This window comes from Galeopterus variegatus, unplaced genomic scaffold (assembly GCF_000696425.1).
Source record: "Galeopterus variegatus unplaced genomic scaffold, G_variegatus-3.0.2 Scaffold161, whole genome shotgun sequence".
Taxonomy (NCBI): Eukaryota; Metazoa; Chordata; class Mammalia; order Dermoptera; family Cynocephalidae; genus Galeopterus; species Galeopterus variegatus.
The window spans coordinates 336,147-356,341 of NW_007726272.1; the positions used below are offsets into that span (position 1 = coordinate 336,147).

Here is a 20,195-nt window from a genome sequence, read left to right on the forward strand (position 1 = left end):
GGGGGGGGGGGGGGGGGGGGGGGGGGGGGGGGGGGGGGGGGGGGGGGTGTTCCTGAGTCAGGAGTACATTTTGGAAGTGTTAAATTTGACAAGAGAGTTAGACAACCCTGGTGGAGGGGTTGGTGGGTGGCTCTGGGAGTCTGGAGGTCAGCCATGGTCTGCACTGGATCTGCCGGCAGGGGCCCCAGGGGTGTGGGGAGCTGTGGGATGGCCCAGCCTGATGGACCGGGACCTACAATCATACACCCCCCAACAGGTGTCCAAGGAGCTGACCTTCACTCAGCCAGAGCACGTTTCTCAACCACACAGTCCAGCACAACGTCCCCACGCTGCACACACTGTGGGCTGAGGGCAGGATAGGCCTGCAGGTCAGCCTCAGCAAGCGCAGGCGATGGTGGAATCACTATGGAATCACTCAGTCAGTCACTCAGTCACTCGCTCACTCACTCACTCGCTCGCTCGCTCACTCATTCACTCACTCGTTCATTCCACAATTTTGGAAGCACTGTGGAGGCAGGAGGGTGGTAAAACATGGTTCAGACTTTTCTCTGAGCCTCAGTCCTTGTCTGGAAGCTGGGGGCGGTAACACCCTGGCCCAGCCACTCCACTCTTCCCCTCGGGCCACCACACACTGTCCTTCCTCTGGAGCTGCCACCTTCCTCCCTCCCTGTGGCTGGCCAGGCCTGTCCCATCCCTGCTCTCTGTGTTTCTTCACCCGCGCACCCTCACCTGGCGGCCTCGTCCAGTCTCCAGTTTCGACACTGCACTGACAGCTCGTACAGCTTCTCCCTGTAGCAGGACCTCACCCCGAACCCCAGAATCTAGATCCACCCGCCTGCGGGATGTCCACTTGGAGGCCCAGTGAGTGCCTAGGAATTGGCTTATCCAGATTCAAATGCGTTACTGCTCCGCAACCTGCACCTCCCCCATGTCCCTGCTGCAGCCAACAGCACCTTTGTCTTGCCAGTTGTGTGGTCAGAACCCTCCGAATCCTCTGCAACTCCTGTCTCTCTCCTGCCCTGTCTCCCGCCTTCAGCAAATGCTGCTGCAATGCCTTCCAGAGAAGCCTGCCATGACTCCTGTTCCCCAGACTTGCCCGGTGCACCCCTGCCTGGGGCCGGACCCCCCCTTCTCTGCTATGCCTGCTCCTCGCCTCTTTCAGGTCTCTGCACGTGTCTTCTCAGTGAGGCTTCCCTGGCCAGCATCTCACCCCTGACCCTCCCGATCCTCTTCCCAGCATTCTCTCTCCCACCATCTTCCTGTCACCTGACGGTGATGTCTTCATTGGTTCCTGTTGTGTCCCCACCACTGGCATTCAAGCTTCACGGGACCAGGCTTTTCTGTTTCATGCATGGCGAACCGGGCCTGGCGCGTAGTAGGTGCTCAGCCAACATCGTTGAATGACAGAGTAACAGTTGCTGCTTCATGAAGCTGGTGATGTAAAGTAGCAAGGGGCCCAGATGACTGCTGCCACCTGCCGCCATGAGCTCAGGCAGTGATGGCTGCCGCGTGTGGCAGAGGGCTGCAAACCAAAGCCTCTGGGGGCCAGGTGGACAATGGAAAGCGTCACTGGGCTGCGTGGGGAACCAGAGAGCACGTGCCATGTCTGAAATCCTCCATGTTGTATGTATTTTTCACATTTTTTATTGTGGTAAAATGCAAATAATATGAAATTGACTAGTTTAAAGCACCCAGTTCAGGGACATTAAGCACGTTCACACTGTCATACGATGATCGGTGCTGTCCGGTTACAGAACTTTCTCGTTACCCCATGTGGAAGCCCGTACTCGTTGGCCGTCAATCCTTATTTCCCCTCCCCCTCCCCTGGCGCCCCCGGTCTGCTGCTGTCTCTCTGGATTTGCCTATTCGGTTGGTTTGCGTAAGTGGAGTCATACATGGTGTTTTATGTCTGGCTCCTTCCAGTTTGCATAATACTTTTTAGGTTCATCTGTGTGGTAGGATCAGTCCCTCATTCCTTTTTATGGCTGAATGACATTCCATTGTGGGGATAGACCTCGTTTTGTTCATCTATGCATTAGTTGATGGACATTTGGGTTGTTTCTACCTCTTGGCTACTATGGGTAATGCTGCTGTGAACGTACGTGTGTGAGTGTTTACTTGAACCCATACTATGTTTGTTTTAAACACCAGAGTAGAGGGACAGAACTCAGCTCCAGGGCCACCAGTTTGCAACCCCTAATCCAGACCCCTGCTGGACCCCAGGAGCTCTCAGTTCCAGGGGGACATCCAGGGAGTGTGCCCCTCCAGCATGAGGGCTCAGGCCTTAGCTTCCCCAGCTCTGCCCCTGCCATCCTGGGATGCAGGGGTGCTCAGTAAGCACTTGGCGGATGGTGTTGGAAGAGACCCCTCAGCCTCGGCCCTGACCTCTCTGCTCTCCTGCTGGGTCTCTGTGGATCTGCCCAAGCCTAAGTGCCGGGGCTATGGCCCTGGTGCCATCAAGGTCAGCAGGAGGTGTCAGCAGAGGGCTGACAGGCAGACCTGAGCAGGGACAATCTGGTAGAGCTGGCCAGCAGCACAGAGCCCCTGAAGCTCTCGGGGCAAGCCCAGCCTTGGACCCCACGCTGCCACCCCAGAGGCTGGTGCATGGTCAGAGCCCAGCAACACTGGACTTTCAGGGGTGCCTGCAGCCTGGGCATTCCTCTGCCTAGAGCAGGGCTTCTCCCATGCCTATGTACAGAAGTGTCCACCGGGGATGTAGAAAAATGCAGATTCTGACCCGGTAGGTCTGGGGTGGGGCTGGAGACTCTGCACTTCTAACCAGTGCCCAGGTAACACTGATGTCACTGGTCCACACCCCCATTTGGAGTGGCCTCTCCCCATCTCGTTGCTGGGCGGCTCCTTCAACAACGGTGGGGAGGGGGATGGAGATTTTACTGGGATGGTTGGGGAGCGGCACAGGAAGAAGTGACATCTCACACCAGATTTTGGCAAGCTTTGTGAAGGGCTGGAGAGGAAATATTTTAGGCTTTGTGGCCCTATGGTCTGTGGCATGAAAGCAGCCATAAACAGTAGTAAATGAACGAGCAGGGCTGTATTCCAATAAAACTTTATTTATGAGAACAGGCGGCAGGCACGAGTTGGCCCGCAGGCCGTAGTTTGCCCATCTCTGCTTCACACCGTCTGGGTCATCTTCATCTTCGTCTTCCCAGCGTCTCTTTCTCCAGCTGTCCTTCCCAAGGTCCCCTCTCTCCCTTCTACCCACTTTCTCGGCACACGCGTGATTAGCCAGAGCAACCCCGCTGGTCCTCAAACCTGCCCCTTCAAGGGGGCCTGAGTTCCTCCCGCCACACGACATGGATGGTTTTGTGGAGCTGATGCCACTTGGCTGGGGCTGGCTCTCCCTGCAGTGTGGCCCAGTGTCTCCTCCTCGATGTCCTTCCAGGTCTCCGTGGACATCCACGACAACGTCTCCAGCTTTGGGCATTCTGGAAGCGTCTCAACAGGGCCCACATCTCTCAACTGCTCTGTGCGCTGCTGGCACCGTGACGGGCACCTGGAGCTGTCTTGGCGGGGCGCGCACAGCATCCAGGCCCTGCTGTGGGCCGGGGTCCCAGGCGAGGCCCGGCTCAGAGCGGCGCTGCAGATCCGTGGTAAGGGACCCTGCCTGTCAGCCTCAGACCTTGATCTAGGTGGGCCCCAGGACCTCCATCAGGCCCTAGGAGGCTCGGGGCCCCAGGACTAACCAGGGCAGCCTTGCTCTCAGGGGCCTGACTTCTGAGGGGGCTGCACTGGTTTCGTAGGGGTTGCACGACAAAGTACCACAAACTAGGTAACTTAAAACAACAGAGACTTATTCTCTCGCAGTTCTGGAGGCCACAAGTCTGAAATCAAGGTGCCGGTCAGGCCGGGCTCCCTTAGAGGCCCTAGGGACGAATCCTTTTTGTCCCCTCCAACCCCTGCCTCCATTTTCATGTGACCCTCTTACCCCTGTGCCTGTTCTCCTCTTATAAGGACACCAGTCGCAGTGGATTGAGAGGTCACTTTCACAGGTACAGGGAGTTAGGTTTCAATATCTCTTTGGGGGGACACAATAAAACTTGTCCCCTCCAACCCCTGCCTCCATTTTCATGTGACCCTCTTCCCCCTGTGCCTGTTCTCCTCTTATAAGGACACCAGTCGCAGTGGATTGAGGGCCCACCCGACTCCAGTGTGACCTTATTTTTACTTAATTACATGTGCAAAGACCCTCTTTCCAAATAAGGTCACTTTCACAGGTACAGGGAGTTAGGTTTCAATATCTCTTTGGGGGGACACAATAAAACTTGTGACAGATGGCAGGGAAGGAAGATAACAGTAATAAGAGCCGGCATTGATTGAGTGCTTACTGTGTACATGCCAGGCAGTCTCTCTGCACACAAGACCTCAATAAATCTGTACGTCCATCCCATTCACACAGAGGAAAAGTCCACACCCTTAGATGGGTTTCCGAGCCCTCGTGACCTTCACCTCTTTGACCTCATCTCACGGCCCCTGCTCCCCCTCATTCCCCTCCTTGATGTTCTTCACATCAGGCTTGCTCCCGCCTCAGGGCCTTTGCACAGGCTGTTCCATCTGCCGGCATGCTCTTCCCGTTCCTACCTGTTCCCGTTCCTACCTGTTCCCGCTCCTACCTGCTTGGTTCACTGCCCCTCTCCTATAGGTATTTTTTAAATGTCATCTGAGGCCTTTCCTGCCCACTTTGTCTATTATACCCCCACCTCCCTCTGTCTCTCTCCCCACATTCTGACATGCTGTGGAACTTACTTATTAAATTTCCTTATTTCTCATTGGCTGTCTTCTGTCCACCCTACACTAGAACATATGCTCCCGGAAGTCAGGGAGGATTTTTGTGTCTCTTGCTGAGTGGCACAGAGTAGGTGTTCACTTAACTGTTGCGTGAGTGCATGATCGAGCCTGCGAGGCAGGGGTTAGTAACACCGTCCCCGTTCTGCATGTGAGGTGTGGCAGCTCAGAGAAGTTGAGTCGCTTGGCCCAGGCCACACAGCTGGTGAGTGACGTAGCCAGACTTCTGACTGCAGAGTCACCCTCTGACCCCTGTGTAGATTGCAGAGACCTGGCTCTTGACTAATCAGGAGCCCTGCGTGACTTCCCCAGCTCCTTGGTTGCCTTTCTCTGGCCTCAAACTTTTCTGTTTTTGGCCCTCGGCCTCCTGTGGGGCGAAAGGGGTCTAGATCACAGCCTAGATCACACAGGGGACCTCGGGGTGTGTTAGGGACTCAGTGACTAAGTGGTGGGAAATTCATCCTGGATGAACACCTCCACACTGCTCTAGTTCCCGGCCCCTAGGAGGTCTGGTGTGACCTCCCCCTTCCCCAGCTGCTGTCCACATTTAGCTGTCCCAACCCCTCAGGGGACACTCTCTGCCTCTGTTAGCATTCTTGGTGTCCCTGACAGCAAGAAGCTCCTAGACATGGGGACTGTGTCCCCTTCAACCACGTGTTCCCTCCCTTCCTCCCTCCCATCCTGCACGTAGTAGGTGCACGTGGTCGGGTGCTGAATAATGAAGGAAGGAAACATTTCCTGAGACCTACTGTATGCCCCACAGGCAGATTCTCTCAGATATGTTATGTCATTTAATCTGGGTGCTGACCCTCAAGGTGGGTGGGCTGTGCCCATTTTATAGATGAAGAAACTGAGGCTCGGAGCTGCTGGGCTTGGCCATGTCTGACAAGGAGCACAGCCCACCCTGCTGGGCCCAGCTGGCAGGTGATAGGGCCAGGCTACGTGTCATTCAGGCCTGAGCAGTGAGCTGTACCCCACGGGAACCTGGCCTCGGACACCGAGTAGGCTTCATCTGTTTACTTACCCTGGGCCTCCAGGACCCAACTGGTTTCTAGCTGTGGCAGGAGGAGTGTGAGCCAAAGAATAATAAGAATAAACTCCTGACTGTGCAGTTGCAGACCCTGGAACCACCTTTTCTGGAGGGCTTTTATCTGCAGGCCGTGGCAAGATGAGGTCCAGCTCAGAGGCAGGGGACTAGAAGAGATGCCTGTGTGGGGTGGTTTGGGGCAGGGACTCTCCAGGCTGACATCGGAGATGACAGACAGCGTCCCGTCCCGTCTTTTATTGGGAGTGGACCACGTGCTCACTTCTCTGTGGGAGGCTTTTGTGGGCTGCTCAAAGGCTCCCCCTGCAAGCCTTATTTGCTCATTCATTCAACAAGTACTTACTGAACACCTGCTGTGTTGCAGGAGTGGGGTGATGAGATGGAGAAGGCCTGGAAGCAAAGGGTTGGGAGGTACTTCAGATAGGCAGTCAGGGGAGGCTGCTTGGAGGAGGTGTCATTTCACCCCAATGAGAGAAAGAGCTGACAAGGCCAAGATCTGGGGGATGAGTTATGACAGATGATGTCATGGAGGCTCAGAGAGGTCAAAGGCTTGCCCAGGGTTGATCCAATGGCCCCACCCAGCCTCATGTGGCAGCCTTTTCTGCTGGTATCCCAGGCCACAGGGCGTGGCCCCTCCTGTAGTCTGTGGTGCGTCCCTGAGCTGGGAAGGGAGGTTAACCTGAGTCCTGTGCCATTCTTTGTCTCTAGAGACCCAGACCCAGGCCAGTGTGGTCCTCCATGGTGAGGACAGTGGGGTCACCATGGATGTGGCAGCCTTGGTGGCTCGGCCACTGAATGGCACGCTGGAGCTGGTGGTGAACGCCAGCCACACAGTGCCCGCTCTCTGGAGGCTGGGCCTGCCCTTCACCAGCCAGGTAAGAAGTGGGGCAAGGGCAGGGCCACCTTCCAAATTCTGTCACCTCCCATCCAACTCCTGATATGCAGAGGACCCACTGTGTGCAGGATTGACGGGGATGATCGTGCCTTGTTTTTCTGCAAACTTTACAGTTTGCAAAGGTTTTATTAATCATGACAGTTGTAACCACCGTCTCCCGAACAACCTCTGTATTTCTGGCCATGAGGCTGGTGTGGCGTCCTGGCGCCCCAGGTTTTGGCTACTGGCCTGTGTCCTTCCCGCTCTTCCAGTCTTTAATCGGAATCTGATTTTCTGCAAACTTTACAGTTTGCAAAGGTTTTATTAATCATGACATTTGTAACCACCGTCTCCCGAACAACCTCTGTATTTCTGGCCATGAGGCTGGTGTGGCGTCCTGGCACCCCAGGTTTTGGCTACTGGCCTGTGTCCTTCCCGCTCTTCCAGTCTTTAATCGGAATCTGAGCCCAGCTTCCACTGGCACAGCACCTGCCCCTGCTCGGCGCTGTTCTAGGGTTTGATGTGTGTTTATCACTCTATCCTCCTAACACCCCAGTGAGAGGTGGGATCACACAGTCCTGATGAATGCCATCTCCGGAGTTCAGATGCCAGCTCTGCCACTTGTGAGCTAAGTGGCCTCGGGCACATCCCTCGGCCTCTCTGTGTCTTCGATTTCCCCCTCTGCAAGTTGGGGGTGATGATGTTACCTGTAACATGGAGGTGTAAGGAGCGATGAATTAATATCAGGAATGCCTGAACATAGTATAGGCTTCAGAAGCGTTTGTTGCAATGATGATGATGAAGGTGGTGATGGTGACAATTTCCATGAGTCATCACCATCACCATCACTGGGTCACACAGGAGAGTTTGGGTGGCTTTCCCAAGGTCGCACAGCAAGTAGGCAGCAAAACAGGGACTTGGTCATGGCCCCTAGGCCCTTCCCCGGGGTGCACTACTGCCTCTTAGATGGGGAATCTGCTGTGGTTCCTGCTGCATGGGGCCATGCCCTGGCCACTGTCACTTGGCGTAAACTCACCTTGCCCGGCTGAGCCTCCTCTCTCCATAAGTCACCAAGCACATTCTGGAGCCTGGCAGCAAAGCCTTTCACAACTTCCTGTTTTGGGTGACGCAGCAATCCCCTGACCCCCACTCCACTCTACTGTGGGAGGAGGGGACAGTTTCTAGGGGTTCTGGGGGGCCAGGACATCACCTTTCATGCAAAAAATCTGCAGCCCTACAACTGAGCAGACTGGATGCCCCTTATCCTCCAACTTCATGGCCTTTCCTGGCCTCAAGGCTGGGGAGTGGGGAGATCTCATGGAGCTCATCCCTTGCCGATAGCTGGGCTGCAGGTGCATGTGGGGGCCCACAGTGGACACTGCCAACCTGGGCTACAGCAAGGGCTACAGCAAGGGCTGACCGGGCCCTGCCGAGGGCTCTCACCATCTGAGAGGCTGTTGGACGAGGTCAGGCCTGCTGCAACCTGTGGCTGCCACGCAGTGCTGTGCTGGGGGTGGTGGTGTGCTGGGGGTGGTGGTGTGCTGGGGCTGTAGGGTGTGATCAGTGTCCCCTCAGGCCCGTGAGACTCCTCGAGCTCCCTCTACCCCCACACCTTGCAGCCTGCTCTCCTCCTCCTCCCTCCTCAGCTCATGTTCCAAGAACTCTGGGCAGTGGAAGAGATGAGCGCTTTGCTGCAGCTGACCTGTGATTCTCAAACCAGCTTGGTCCTCCATGTCCATGGCCAGAACCGGGCTGTCAGGTGAGGGGCTCTCTGCAGCTCTGGGGGCAGCCCAGGAGGAGAGGAGATTGGGGGTGGGTAGCCGCTGGCTGGGCACTTGCCACGTACCCATGCCCAGCACACAACACCACCTCCAGCCCTCCTCACAGCCCCACGGCACAGATGGGGAAGGAAGGCTCAGAGAGACAAAGCAACTTTTCCAAGGTCACACAGCTATAGAAACCCTTGACCTTTGAGAGCAGGGCATAGATGAATTCAGGCCCTAAATACTTGCAAATAACTATTGCAGCTCTGGAGTCTGGAGGACTTCTGGGTGTCTGGCCCAGTACTTGGTGCTCTTACATACTGTGTCAGGTGAGCCACCAGCCAGGCTCCAGCACCCAGACCTTGTCATTGAGAGAGGGGAGTAAGCCATTTGTTAAAGGCATAACCAGTGTTTCACGTGGGGGCGGGTTTTAACCCCAGGGGCATTTGACAATGTCTGGGGAAGCCTCTGCTTGTTACAGCTGGGGAGGAGGAAGCTACTGCTCCTCTAGTGGGTGGAGGCCAGGGATGCTGTTAAAAGCCCTATAATGCACAGGTTGGCTCCTGCAGCAAGAGGTATCTGACCCAAGATGTCAGTAATGCCGAGGTTGAGAAGCTCCAGTAGAGAGGAACTGGGCAGGCTGGTGCAGCACCCAGGGGTTAGCCATAGTGGGGAGCTGTCACCACCCTGGCCTGAAGGAGTGGGAGGAGGGGTGCTTTTTGCAGAGAATTCTCAGGAGGGAGCCAGGAGGTTAAAATCCCACTGTCCAGACTCTGCTGGAGCTCCCGCTGGACAAACCCAAGGAGGCCTGTTGGTAGCTCATGGTAGCTCAGACCAGAGCCCCTTTATACCAGTGGGGAAACTGAGATACACAGGGGGTGACCAAGGAACTTGCCCATGGTGGCAGAGGTAGACAGAGGCCAGGCTGGGATTCAAACACGGGTCACCTGGCTCGAGAGTCAGCCCTAACCATTACACCGTGTGGCCCCTAGGCCACGGCTCTCTGACCCTCTCCTGGGGAGGTTGGTCGATCCTGACCCAGCCCCAGGAGATCTGGACAAGGTACCTGGTGTGAACATCAGGCCCTCTCCTTCCTTCCTTCCAGCAAAGAACTGCTGCTCTCAGGCCGGCATCGCCTCCCCTTCCTCCTGGGCTACTGCCCCAGCACAGCCTCCACCTCTGCCAAGGTAACCATGCCCGGGCCACCCCGAGCTCCTAACTGGTTCCAAATACGCTGTCCCAGGTGGGAGGGGCTACGCAGGCCCAGGCCCTGCCGGGCTGTGTTAACACATGCCCATCTGTCCTCAGGCCTGCAGCAGGCCCCAGTGGGCCACCCTCAGAAACCCCTGGCTCCAGCTTTCCCAAACATCCTCAGGTTTGCATTTCTGGGTCAGCCCCTGTGGCCCCCAGCTGGGCTCATGAGACCCTCAGGAGCCGGGGGAGGACTCTTTGCCTGGCGCCTGGCTCTGCCTTAGCCAGCCCAGCATTCCCCCAGCAGCAGGACCACATGACACAGCTCTTTGAGCTACGCCAGTGTCACCTCCACCTCTGCCTTGCGTGTGGTACTTGGAGGTCCTGGAATGGGACAGCGGGTCCATTAGACTTGGGCTGGGGTTCCTCTCTCCCTCTGTGTTGTCATTGTATGTCCCTGTCTGCCCCTCTTGCCCAAATCAGGAGCTCCTGGAGGGCATGGCCAGCACCCGGTCCAGGGCCCAGCGCATAGTAGGTGCTCAGTAAAAGATAGTGTGTGAGTGAGTGGTTACACACACCTGCTGACTGGTCACTCCATTTTCCTCCCGGCCACTGAGCTTTGTTTAACCCCTTCCTGCCCAGGCCGCCTTTGTTTACAGAGCTCCTACCATGTGCCGGGCCCTCTCCCACATATGCATGTGATTTCCGTGTTCTCCAAACTTCACACAACTGCGTGATCACTTAGGGAACATACTAGTTTTCCTCCAAGTTTTATTTTAAATCATTTCAAATTTTATGAAAGCTAGTGTATATAGTGAACACTCACCGATTGTTAATATCTTGCCACTTCTCTCTACTTATATATGTTATATAATTTTGGGGGGTTTTTTTGGTGGCTGGCCGGCATGGGAAACCAAGCCCTTGACCTTGGTGTTACAAGGCTGCTCTCTAACCAACTGAGCTATAACCAGCAGCCCCAAATTTGTACGGTCAGACACACACGCTTTTTTCTGTGTCATTGTGAGTTGACAGAGATGTTTGTAGAGATGTCATGTCTCTTCACTCCTAAATACTTCAGTGAGTATCTCCCATAAGAAGGATATTTTCATATATAACAAAGCATAATTACAAAATTCAGGAAACTTAACATTGAAATAATACTATCATCTAATGTATGATCTGTAATAAAATCTCTCAGTTGCTTCAATGATAATGTTCTTTCAAACTGTTTTTTTTGTCTTTAAATCTAGGATCACACAGGGCCCTTAGCTGCCACATCTCTTTAACTTCCTTCATCTAGAACAGAGGGCTGCAAACTCTTACCGTAAAGGGCCAGATGGTAGAATGTTTTTGGCTTTGCAGGCCATGTGCTCTGTATTGCAGCTACTCACACGTAAATGAATGGGCATGGCCGTGTTACAGTAAAACTTTATTTACACAATCAATTTGGGAGCTGAATTTGACTCAAAGGCCGATTCCTGATCTAGAACATTCTCCTCCTGCCCCCTGCCATTCCCCCCCCACATTTTATTATGAAACTTTTTGCAAACCAGAAAATGAAATAATTTTACAGCAAACACCTGCATACTTGCTACCTAGATTTTCCCATTCACGTTTTACTCTCCTTTATCACCCAGCTCTCCATTCGTTCATCCATCTTTTTTTGGATGTATTTCAGAAATGTAAGTTGCAGATACCGATATACTTCTCCCTAAACATTTCATTATCATTAACTACCTTTTAAAAAATATTCCTGCATTAACAATTCTGAAGTGTGCAGGCAGTTATTTTTCAAAACATCCTCCTACTTTGGATTTATCAGATTGTTCAAGATGAGATTCGGGTTGAACATTTTTGATAGGGGTACCACTAACGTAATGATGCATCTGGTGAGCTTGTTAAAAATACCAGTTCTTGAACCTCTTCCCAAACATTCTGTTTTTACAGTTCTTAAGCGGGAGCTCAGAATCTATATTTTTAGTCAGTACCCCAAGAGATTCTGCTATTCAGCCAGCCTGGAAATTAGCTCATTATTTCATGTAATTTTCACAATAGCCTATTAACAAAATAGGTATCATTAACCCCATTTTTCAGATTAGAAACCTGAGGCCTGGTGGTTAAGGAAATAGCTGGAGATTACACACCCCATATGTGGTAGAGCCAAACTTGGGGCCCTGGTCTGTTTTGATGCCAACACCTGAACATGGTCCTCTGCACTAGACTGCCCCCTGCTGCCTACAATGGCCCTACAACTAGAATTCTTGTCTACTGGCCCCAGGCTAGTAGCTATTTTCAAGTCAATATTGCAGCAGTTGCCCTGGCCACACTTGTTGACCTAAACTGAGGCTCAGGACACCCATTCCATCAGAGTTCATCTAGTTCGGGAAGTTGTGCCCAGGGCTTTGGGAGGCAGAGCCTATAGCCAGCATCTACCTCTGAATGTTCCATCAGAGACTTGATGAGGAGATCTCTCACTTGCTTTTTCCTGACCCAGCTAAGGTACTCCAGGGGTGAGGCCGAGAGTGCATTTGACTTGGGAGTGGAGGAGCATCGCGTCCACATCAGCACCAGGCTGGTGGCTGCAAAGGCCAGTCTCGCCAACATCATCAAGCTGGGACACACCTTCCCCCAGGTGCGTGGAGAACAGTCAGGGCCAGGGTGGGCCAGGGGGCTCCTGGGGCAGTCCTCTGAGAAGAGAGGAATTGTCCTGGATCCTGGGAGGACCCAGTGTAGACAGGGCGGTGAAGTGGGCAAAATTTGCTGGAATGGATTCTCAGCTGCTTTCTAAGCCCTTCCTTCCTTCCTTCCTTCCTTTCTTCCTTTTGCATTATTTATTGAGCATCTACAAGGTGCCAGGTACAATTCCAGAAGCTGGGATGTTGTCTAGAACAGGATTGATGAGTCATTGTCCTCATCAAGCGTACAGTCTAGTGGGGGACATTAAACACCACCACCACCCCCGCACAAATCTCATAAATAAGCAAGAACATATACCAGATGTGTGATACACGATATGGAGAAAAACTGAAATGAAGTGACATCGAGTGACCAGGGAGCTTACTTAGGTGGCCAGGAAAGATGCCCTTGGGGAGCTGACACTTGAGCTAGGCCTGGATGACAAGCAAGTGTCAGCCATTTGAAAGTCTGGGGAAGGGGCATTCTAGGGAGAGGGAATGACATGTGCAAAGGGCCTGGGGCAGGAATGAGTTTAGCATGTCTGAAGAATGGCCAAGAAGCCCGAGCAGGTGCAGGGAGAGAATGGTAAGAGGTAATGGAGGTCCAATCGTGGAGGGCCTGCCAGGCCACAGAGAGGAGTTTAGGTTTTATTCTATCTGATACTTGAAGCCTTTGAGGACAGGATCCCTCTGGCTGATGTGTGGGGAGAGACCTACAGGTGGCAGCAGAGAGACCAGCGAGGAAGCCACCAGGGCCAGAAATAATGGTGTCTTGGACCAGGATGGGTTTTAGAGACTTTTAAGAATAAACTTCCCACCCCACCCAGCAGTCCCCCTGCAGTGCCCTTGAGCCGCCCTTTAACCGTGGCTCCCACCTGCAGGGATGATGCCCCTCTCTGAGCCTTTGCACAGGCTGTTCCATCAGCCTAGAATGCCCTTCCCTGCCTTGTCCCCCAGCTTCCTCCTCTGCATTCCTTTGTCCCTTGAATATCTCTTGTGGCCACCCTTGTTACCTTGTTTGATCTTTTTCTGCCTCCGTGACTATCCCCCTACCAGCCTGGGAGCCCCTTCGGGCCAGGACCAGGTCTCGGTTTTCTCTGTACTCTGGCGCTCAGCATGGGGCGGAGCGTGGTACCTGTTCATTGAATGTTTGGGAAATCCTAACACCAACTGCAGCAGCACCCAAGGCCGTTTCCACGGTCTAGCCCTGGGCTGAGCACATTACTCATGTTATCTCACAGAGGTTGGCACCATACTTCTTACCCCCATTTTATAGATGAGGAAACTGAGGCTCCGAGAGGTTAGGAAACTTGCCCAGGGCCACACCGCTTGGGCATGGAGCTGAGAGGTGGCTGTCTTCTTCATAGGGTGTGTGCTGTCTCCTGTTGGTCATACGCCCCCAGCCCCACTACCCCCTTTATATTATCTCCTCAGCCTTAGGAAGCATTTGGCTTTTCGACCCTCTGTTGTATAGAGCAACCCAGTCAACTGTAAATGATCCACAAATGTTCCCTTTTTCCTCTTCTGAGAGCTTCTCTCTTCTCCCACCCCAAGCAGAGTGTGGGTCGGGTTTCCCAGTGACCGCAGCTCCATCATTCTCTTCTAGCTCAGCGCCCTTCCCCAGGAGCTGGTCCTGCAGACCATGTACGAGCGAGCCCGTGGGACCCGTGTCCTGCGCCAGACGATACTGTGGGACGGCCAGGAGGTGGCCCTCAACGGGAGCCTCTCTGGGCCCTTCCCCAAGCCCACCGGGAACCTCAGCCTGCAGGGTGAGAGTCTAGAGGCTGCTGGCAGGGGCGGCCCATTCACTCACTTGACAAACCATCACTGAGTGTCTGCTTATCCCAGGTGCTGTTCCAGGCACCAGGGATCCATCGGAAAACAGGCTGGCCCAGGTCCCTGTCCTTGGGGAGACAGGCAGTGAGCAAGGAAAGATGCATGAATAAAATAACATCAAGAAGGGGTGGGAGAGCAAAAGGCTTTGCCATGGGGGTGCGGGACTCCTTTAGGTGGGCTGCTCTGGGAAGATCTCTCTGAGGGGGTGACGTTCAAGCCGCAATCTGAATGACAAGGAGGAGCTGGCCAAGGTGAGGATCTGGGGAGAGGCACTGCAGGTAGAAGGAACAGCAGGTGCAAAGGTCCTGGGGTGGAAGTAAGCTTGGTGTGTTGGGCCAACAGCAGAGAGGCCAGTGTAGCCGGAGTGTAGAGGAGGGAGGGGCAGGGGGCAGCACAGGACGGGGAAGAGGTTGGGGGCCCAGGGTACACAGGGTCTCAGCTCCCAAAGAGGAGTTGGTGTTATCCCAAATGTGAAAAGACAGAAGGGGCCAGGGTGTGAGAGGCACGGCACCCTTGAGCGTGCCCGGGTTGGGGGGTGTTTGGTGCTGGGGCTGGCGGCTGAAGGTTGGCAGGGAAGGCTAGTGCTGTCCCGTGGGTCTTCCCCCAGCTGCCCCACCATGGCAGCATGAGCCCCACTGTCCTCCAGGAGACTGGTGCTCCTGGAATGGGCTGTAAATTATGGCCTGTGCAACCGCAGGCTGTCAGGTTCTGGGTGAGGAGCCCCTCTTAGCACAGAGCAGAGCCTGACCTGCTGACCCACAAGTGGGGAGACAGAGTGCAGACCCCCGCCTGGGGACACAGCTTGCTGGGTGGCCTGATGGAATCCTCCCCAGAGTCACATTAGCCACGTGTGTGCCCTGGGAGGCAGAGAAAGTAAGTAAGTAGGTCCTCAGCCAGCCACGGCAGCGCATGTACGTGTGCATGCACGTGTGTATTGTGTGTGTGCATGTGCACAGATGCGTGTGCACGCAGTGTGAATGTATCTGGTGTGTACTGTGTGTGCACTGTATGTGTGTGAATGTGTGGGTGCTGTATGCATGTGTGTGCTGTGTTCACGTGTGTATGCATGTATGTGTGTGTGCTGTATGTGCGCACGTTTGCATGTGTGTGTGTGTACTGCCCTTGGTGAACTGAGCAGCCTCAGACCTGCACTGTAGTTACAGAGTGCTCAGTTATCGGGTCAGAGGGTAGAGGGATCAGGAACCCAGCTCTGCATGTGGAGGCAAAAGTGTGATCAGCGGTCCCTGAACTGATGGCCAGGTGAGGTCTCGAGGATCAGCCAGTGCCAGGTCTCTGGGCATGGCTCCCTGGGCCTGTCTGCAGACAGGTAGTCACCTCTCCCAGACAGCCGATTGACAAAGTCACCACCACCCGCCTGCAATGGGGCCTTGGGTAGATTTCTGCTCTGGGGAAGCAGAACCAACTGGCCACCTCACGAGATGGGGTCAAGTGACGTGGGAGGCCAGGGTCCCTGGGCTCGACCTGAGGATGAGGGAGGAAAGTGTGGGATATAGAGACTCTGCTGTAAGGCCTCAGCTCTGGGGCACAGCCTACATCACATTCCAAGATGGACATACAGGACAGCTGACTGTGGCACAGCTTGGCAGCGGGGTGGGTGGGGGGGCTTCTGATGGGGAGTGTCTGGGTGTCAGGGCTGCATGTCAGCTACTGCTAGGTAACAAGCCATCCCAAAGCTCAGCAGCTCAGTCCCAAGGCCCACAGCGTTTATTTACCACGGTCCGTGAGGCTGTGGGGTGGCCTCTCTGGTCCTGCTCACGCATCAAGTTTGGCACAGGCTGGGCGGGGGTCTCTGCTGGTCTTGGCTGGGCTCTCTGGTTTGGGGCTAGCTGGCTGTCGGCTGACCTTGGATGGCCTTGACTGAAACAACCACACTCTCCAGACGTGTCACCATGCAGCAGGCCAGTGTGGGATTGATCTTAAAGTGGCAGGGTAGGGGTCCAAGAGAGAAAGTGGAAGCTTAAGGCCTAGGCTTCGGTTGGGCACTCAGTCACCTTTGCTGAATTCTATTAGCACAGCGCGAGGCCAGGCCAGGTTCAAGGGCTGGGGAGACAGGGCTACCTTTTGTCAGAGGAGCTGCAGGGTCTTGCTGAAGCCGAGGGGCGTGGAGACGTGGGGCTCCCCCAGGGACAGTCGGGGAAGTATATTGAGTGGCTGGTGACTAGGTGAGCACGTAGCTTCTGAATTTTGTGACTGTTACCTGGGTATGTGGCCACTGCCCGAGTTGGTAGTGGCATCAGCTGAGAGTCCCCCGAGCCCCCTTGGTCTGGAGCCAATGAGCTTAGCTCACGTACCCCCCCTCTGTGTGCCCCTCCCCCACCCAGTGGAGCTCACCCACCTGCTGCCCCTCTCCCTGCCACGGCGCTGCAGCCTCGGCCTGTCCTTGGAGCATTCGGGAGGCAGCCACCGGGACGACCTGGTTGTTGGCTGGAATGGCAGGGACCAGGTAGGTGTTGGGGCTGGAAGGAGACCCTGGGAACAGGCAGAGCTGAGCTCTCCCTGCAGTCTGAGTGGGACCCTCAGGCTCTGTCCTGCCTGGGGAGCGTTACCTGGGCCCATCCCTGCTGCACCAGGTCCCCAGGGGACCGTGGGAAAGGCACAGGGGAGGGGGCCAGAGACCTGGGTTCCACCAACACCTTGACGAGCACAGTAATAATAGTAGCTAACACGTAGCGGACACCGTCACAGCCAGATGCCGTGTGGAGTCCTCACATCAACGTCTGTATCTGCTTGGGGTGATGACCAGCCCCATTTCCAGGTGATGGAAGGGAAGCACAGAGAGGGGCAGTGACTTGCCCAGGGTCACAGAGCTAGTGGAAGACAGGGCTGGGGCTCAAACCCATGAGTGGCTCCAGCATCTCTGTCTTCAGCCAACACATGTACCACCTTGGGTCCCATCTCTGTCACATGCTTGTTTCCTTTGCTTCTCTCCAAGCCTTGATTTCCTTTTCTGTGAAATGGGCTAAAGCTCTCTGAGGGCCTCTCATGGTGCTGAGATTTTGTGCTCAGAGCCACCTGCCCTCACACCCTTGACCTTGAAGGAGAAGATTGTGCAGGGTGTGGAGGAGGGACGGCCCCTCTGGGCGAGGCCGCTGGCTCAGCCTGCCCCCCTCCCCAGGTGGTGGTCTCCTCCTCTCTGCGGCTGGGGAAGGGTGAGCTGGCCGCCCGCCTGGCCCTGGCTCATCCCTTCAACCTCTCCTGGTGGCATGCAGAGGCCAGTGGCCTTGCTGAGAGCAGGGGTGGCAGGCAGAGCCGGCAGGTGAGCGTCTGAGGTGCCTTGGTGGGGTGGGGGGTGAGGAGCTGCGTGGCTGAGTCCCTTGGGCTGGGGGGAGTAGACCCTGTTCATCCACAACAAGGACTTCTCCAGAATCACAGGTTCCTGAAGCCTGGGGACCTTGCGGGTCCTTCATCCAGTCGTTTGTTCATCAGTACCTTATTAAGCACCTACTGTATGCCAGGCGGTGTTCGAGGCACAGGCACAGTCCCTGCATCTGGAGCTCACTTTCTAATGGGGGAAACAGAGTTCACAAGCCTCTCCTGTCCATCATGTACACGATCGTTTGTTTAGTCGGTAACTGCAGGGGGTGAGCCAGGCAGCTGGACTTTCCGTCTAGCGGGGTGGCCTTGAGCGGCTTATGAAATGGAAGATAGTGAACCAGCCGTGTGCCAGGCAGGAGGCGAAGATCTCTCTCCAAAACTGAAACGAACGAATGAATAAAAAACCAGAAGTTGTGAGAAGCTCCATGATGCAAGTAGAGGATGCTGAGATTGAGAATAATTGGGGGGTGGGAGGCTGCTACTTCAGATGGGGTGCTCAGTGAGGGCCTCCTGGGGGAGGTGGCTTGTCAGGTGAGGACCCAGCGATGAGAGGGAGCCGGCCTCCTGAGACGCTGGAGGAACGGGCGGCATTGCGGTGGGAGGTGTGGCAAGGCCCTGTGGTGGGATGAGCTGGGAGCTCCAGCAAGTGCTGGAAGGCCGGTGAGAGTGGGGCGTGGGGACAGGGAGCAGCGGAGGCCATGCAGGGCCCTGGACGCCCTAGCAAGGAGCTCGATTTCATGGGTGTTGAGGTGCTTTTTCATTCAAAGGCTTCTGGTCTCTCAGTGTGGGCGTGGCGCGTCTCCCCATTCCTCCACCGCAGTTCCTCTACAGCGATGGATGGGGAGGGGGCACCAGCATCTCCATCCTCCCAGCCTCTCATCTCCCACAGAGATGGGGGCATTAGTCTCTCCTCTCTCCCACCTCTCTCCTCCTCACCGCTACTGCCCCCATCTCAATGCAGGTACAGCTCACCTGGAACAGAGGACAACCCGTGACCCTGCAGCTCACTTGGGCCGACAGGTCCTCGGCACGCAGCACTGCCTGGGACGGCTGCCTTGCCGCCGCTGCGGGGCAGGTACGCACAGGCTGGACCGCCGGGTCGGCCCCACTTCCTCCAGGTGGCTGTGCTGGCTCCCATGTCATACACCCCATTCTCTTCCCATCAGCTCCAGGAAACCTGGGGCCAGGGCACCCTCCAGGCCTGTGGGGCCTTAACGCAGACCCCAGCAGCGTTCAGTGAGCGGCTCGACCTGTACTGGGACCAACGCCACATGCAGCAGAACCTGATGGTTGAGGTGAGGCCGGAGGAGCCAGGTCCTGGTGGGTTACCCACAGGCGGCCCTGCCTGCTGCGGAAGGTGCCTGACTCGGGAGCCATGCAGTCCTGGGTTCGAGTGCTAGCTGAGCTGGGGGATCCCGGGCAACTCATTTCTCTGCTGTGGGCCTTGGTTTTTCCATCTGTAAAATGAGTGCAAGAGTCCTTCCCTAATGGACTGTAGTGAGGACTGTGGGGGGTGGGGAGAGCAGGGCACTGGGCTCAGGATGCTGGGGAGCAGTGGGGAGGCTTCTTAAGGGGGTGGGGGAGGATTTGCAAGCTTAGGTTCCTGGAGGTGTCAGGACGGGGTGTCCCCCAGCATCCCCACCCACTGGGGCTCCTGACAGGACCCAGCACCATTCTGCAGAGCCTGGGCAGGAACCAGACACAGGAGAAACGGACAGCTGGCCCTGAAAGCCCCCATCCTCCTCCTGGGTCCCCCACCCTGGGTTCCTGGGACCCTTAGGCCCAGCCCCCTTGGTGCTCACAACAGAAATCCTGCCCCAGAGTGCTGATGGGGGGGATTTCTGGCACCTGCTTCCATATGGGTGAAGGTCTGCAACTGGCCATGGACATTCTCTCCTATGTGACAAGCCCCCACCCCACGGTGCCCTCTTGTTCCAGAGGCATTGGCCATCCCGGCCAGACAAGGTCCTTGTGGAGGCCACACTGGAGCATGTCATGGGCTCCTGTGCCCAGCAGAGCTTCTGGGCAGAAGTGGAGACCGACTATGCACACTGGTTGCGCCATTCCCTCCACCTGGGGCTCTGCCACCTGCCCAGGGTGCGTCTGCCCTGGGGACCCAGAGGAGGTGGAGGGGAGGAGGGAGGATGGAGTCCCCAGACTGCAGGGGCGTAAGCAAGGCAGCCGGACACCAGTGTGGTGGCTCTGCTGCTGGCCACTGACTGACTGGGCGGGCACGTCTGCTCGCTGAGCCTTGGTGTTTCACGTGAGGGATGGAAGAAGTGGTAGGTTCTAGCACATAGGGTGATTGTGAGATCAAGAGAGACGCAGTGCAGGACCTCTCAGCACTGTGCCTGCTGCAGTTGCCACCATAATCGATACAGATGAGGAGCTGGGACCACTTTTCCCCAGTATTCTACCTGGGACTGTTAGCTGGTGGATTGGTTCTTCCATCCACCCACCCACCCACCACCTATCTGCCCACTTGGCCATCACCCACCACCCACCCATCACCCCATCAACCATCCCCCCCCACTGACCCACCTGCCCATCCCCCCATCCATCAGGAGAAGATTGTGCAGGGTGTGGAGGAGGGACGGCCCCTCTGGGCGAGGCCGCTGGCTCAGCCTGCCCCCCTCCCCAGGTGGTGGTCTCCTCCTCTCTGCGGCTGGGGG

The 20,195-nt window shown here is 55.7% G+C and overlaps 1 protein-coding gene across 1 annotated transcript in view; it reads left to right on the forward strand.

Annotated features, from left to right (window-relative positions):
- LOC103609474 overlaps positions 1 to 20,195 on the forward strand; it is a 119,609-nt gene that overhangs the window by 88,874 nt on the left and 10,540 nt on the right. The window contains exons 40-51 of the mRNA XM_008593793.1: positions 2,325 to 2,461; positions 3,404 to 3,611; positions 6,557 to 6,723; positions 8,369 to 8,481; positions 9,591 to 9,672; positions 12,171 to 12,308; positions 13,958 to 14,120; positions 16,530 to 16,651; positions 17,324 to 17,464; positions 18,485 to 18,598; positions 18,690 to 18,818; positions 19,462 to 19,620. Of these exons, the coding sequence (XP_008592015.1) occupies positions 2,325 to 2,461; positions 3,404 to 3,611; positions 6,557 to 6,723; positions 8,369 to 8,481; positions 9,591 to 9,672; positions 12,171 to 12,308; positions 13,958 to 14,120; positions 16,530 to 16,651; positions 17,324 to 17,464; positions 18,485 to 18,598; positions 18,690 to 18,818; positions 19,462 to 19,620 (1,673 nt within the window). The remainder of the gene's footprint in view (positions 1 to 2,324; positions 2,462 to 3,403; positions 3,612 to 6,556; positions 6,724 to 8,368; positions 8,482 to 9,590; positions 9,673 to 12,170; positions 12,309 to 13,957; positions 14,121 to 16,529; positions 16,652 to 17,323; positions 17,465 to 18,484; positions 18,599 to 18,689; positions 18,819 to 19,461; positions 19,621 to 20,195) is intronic.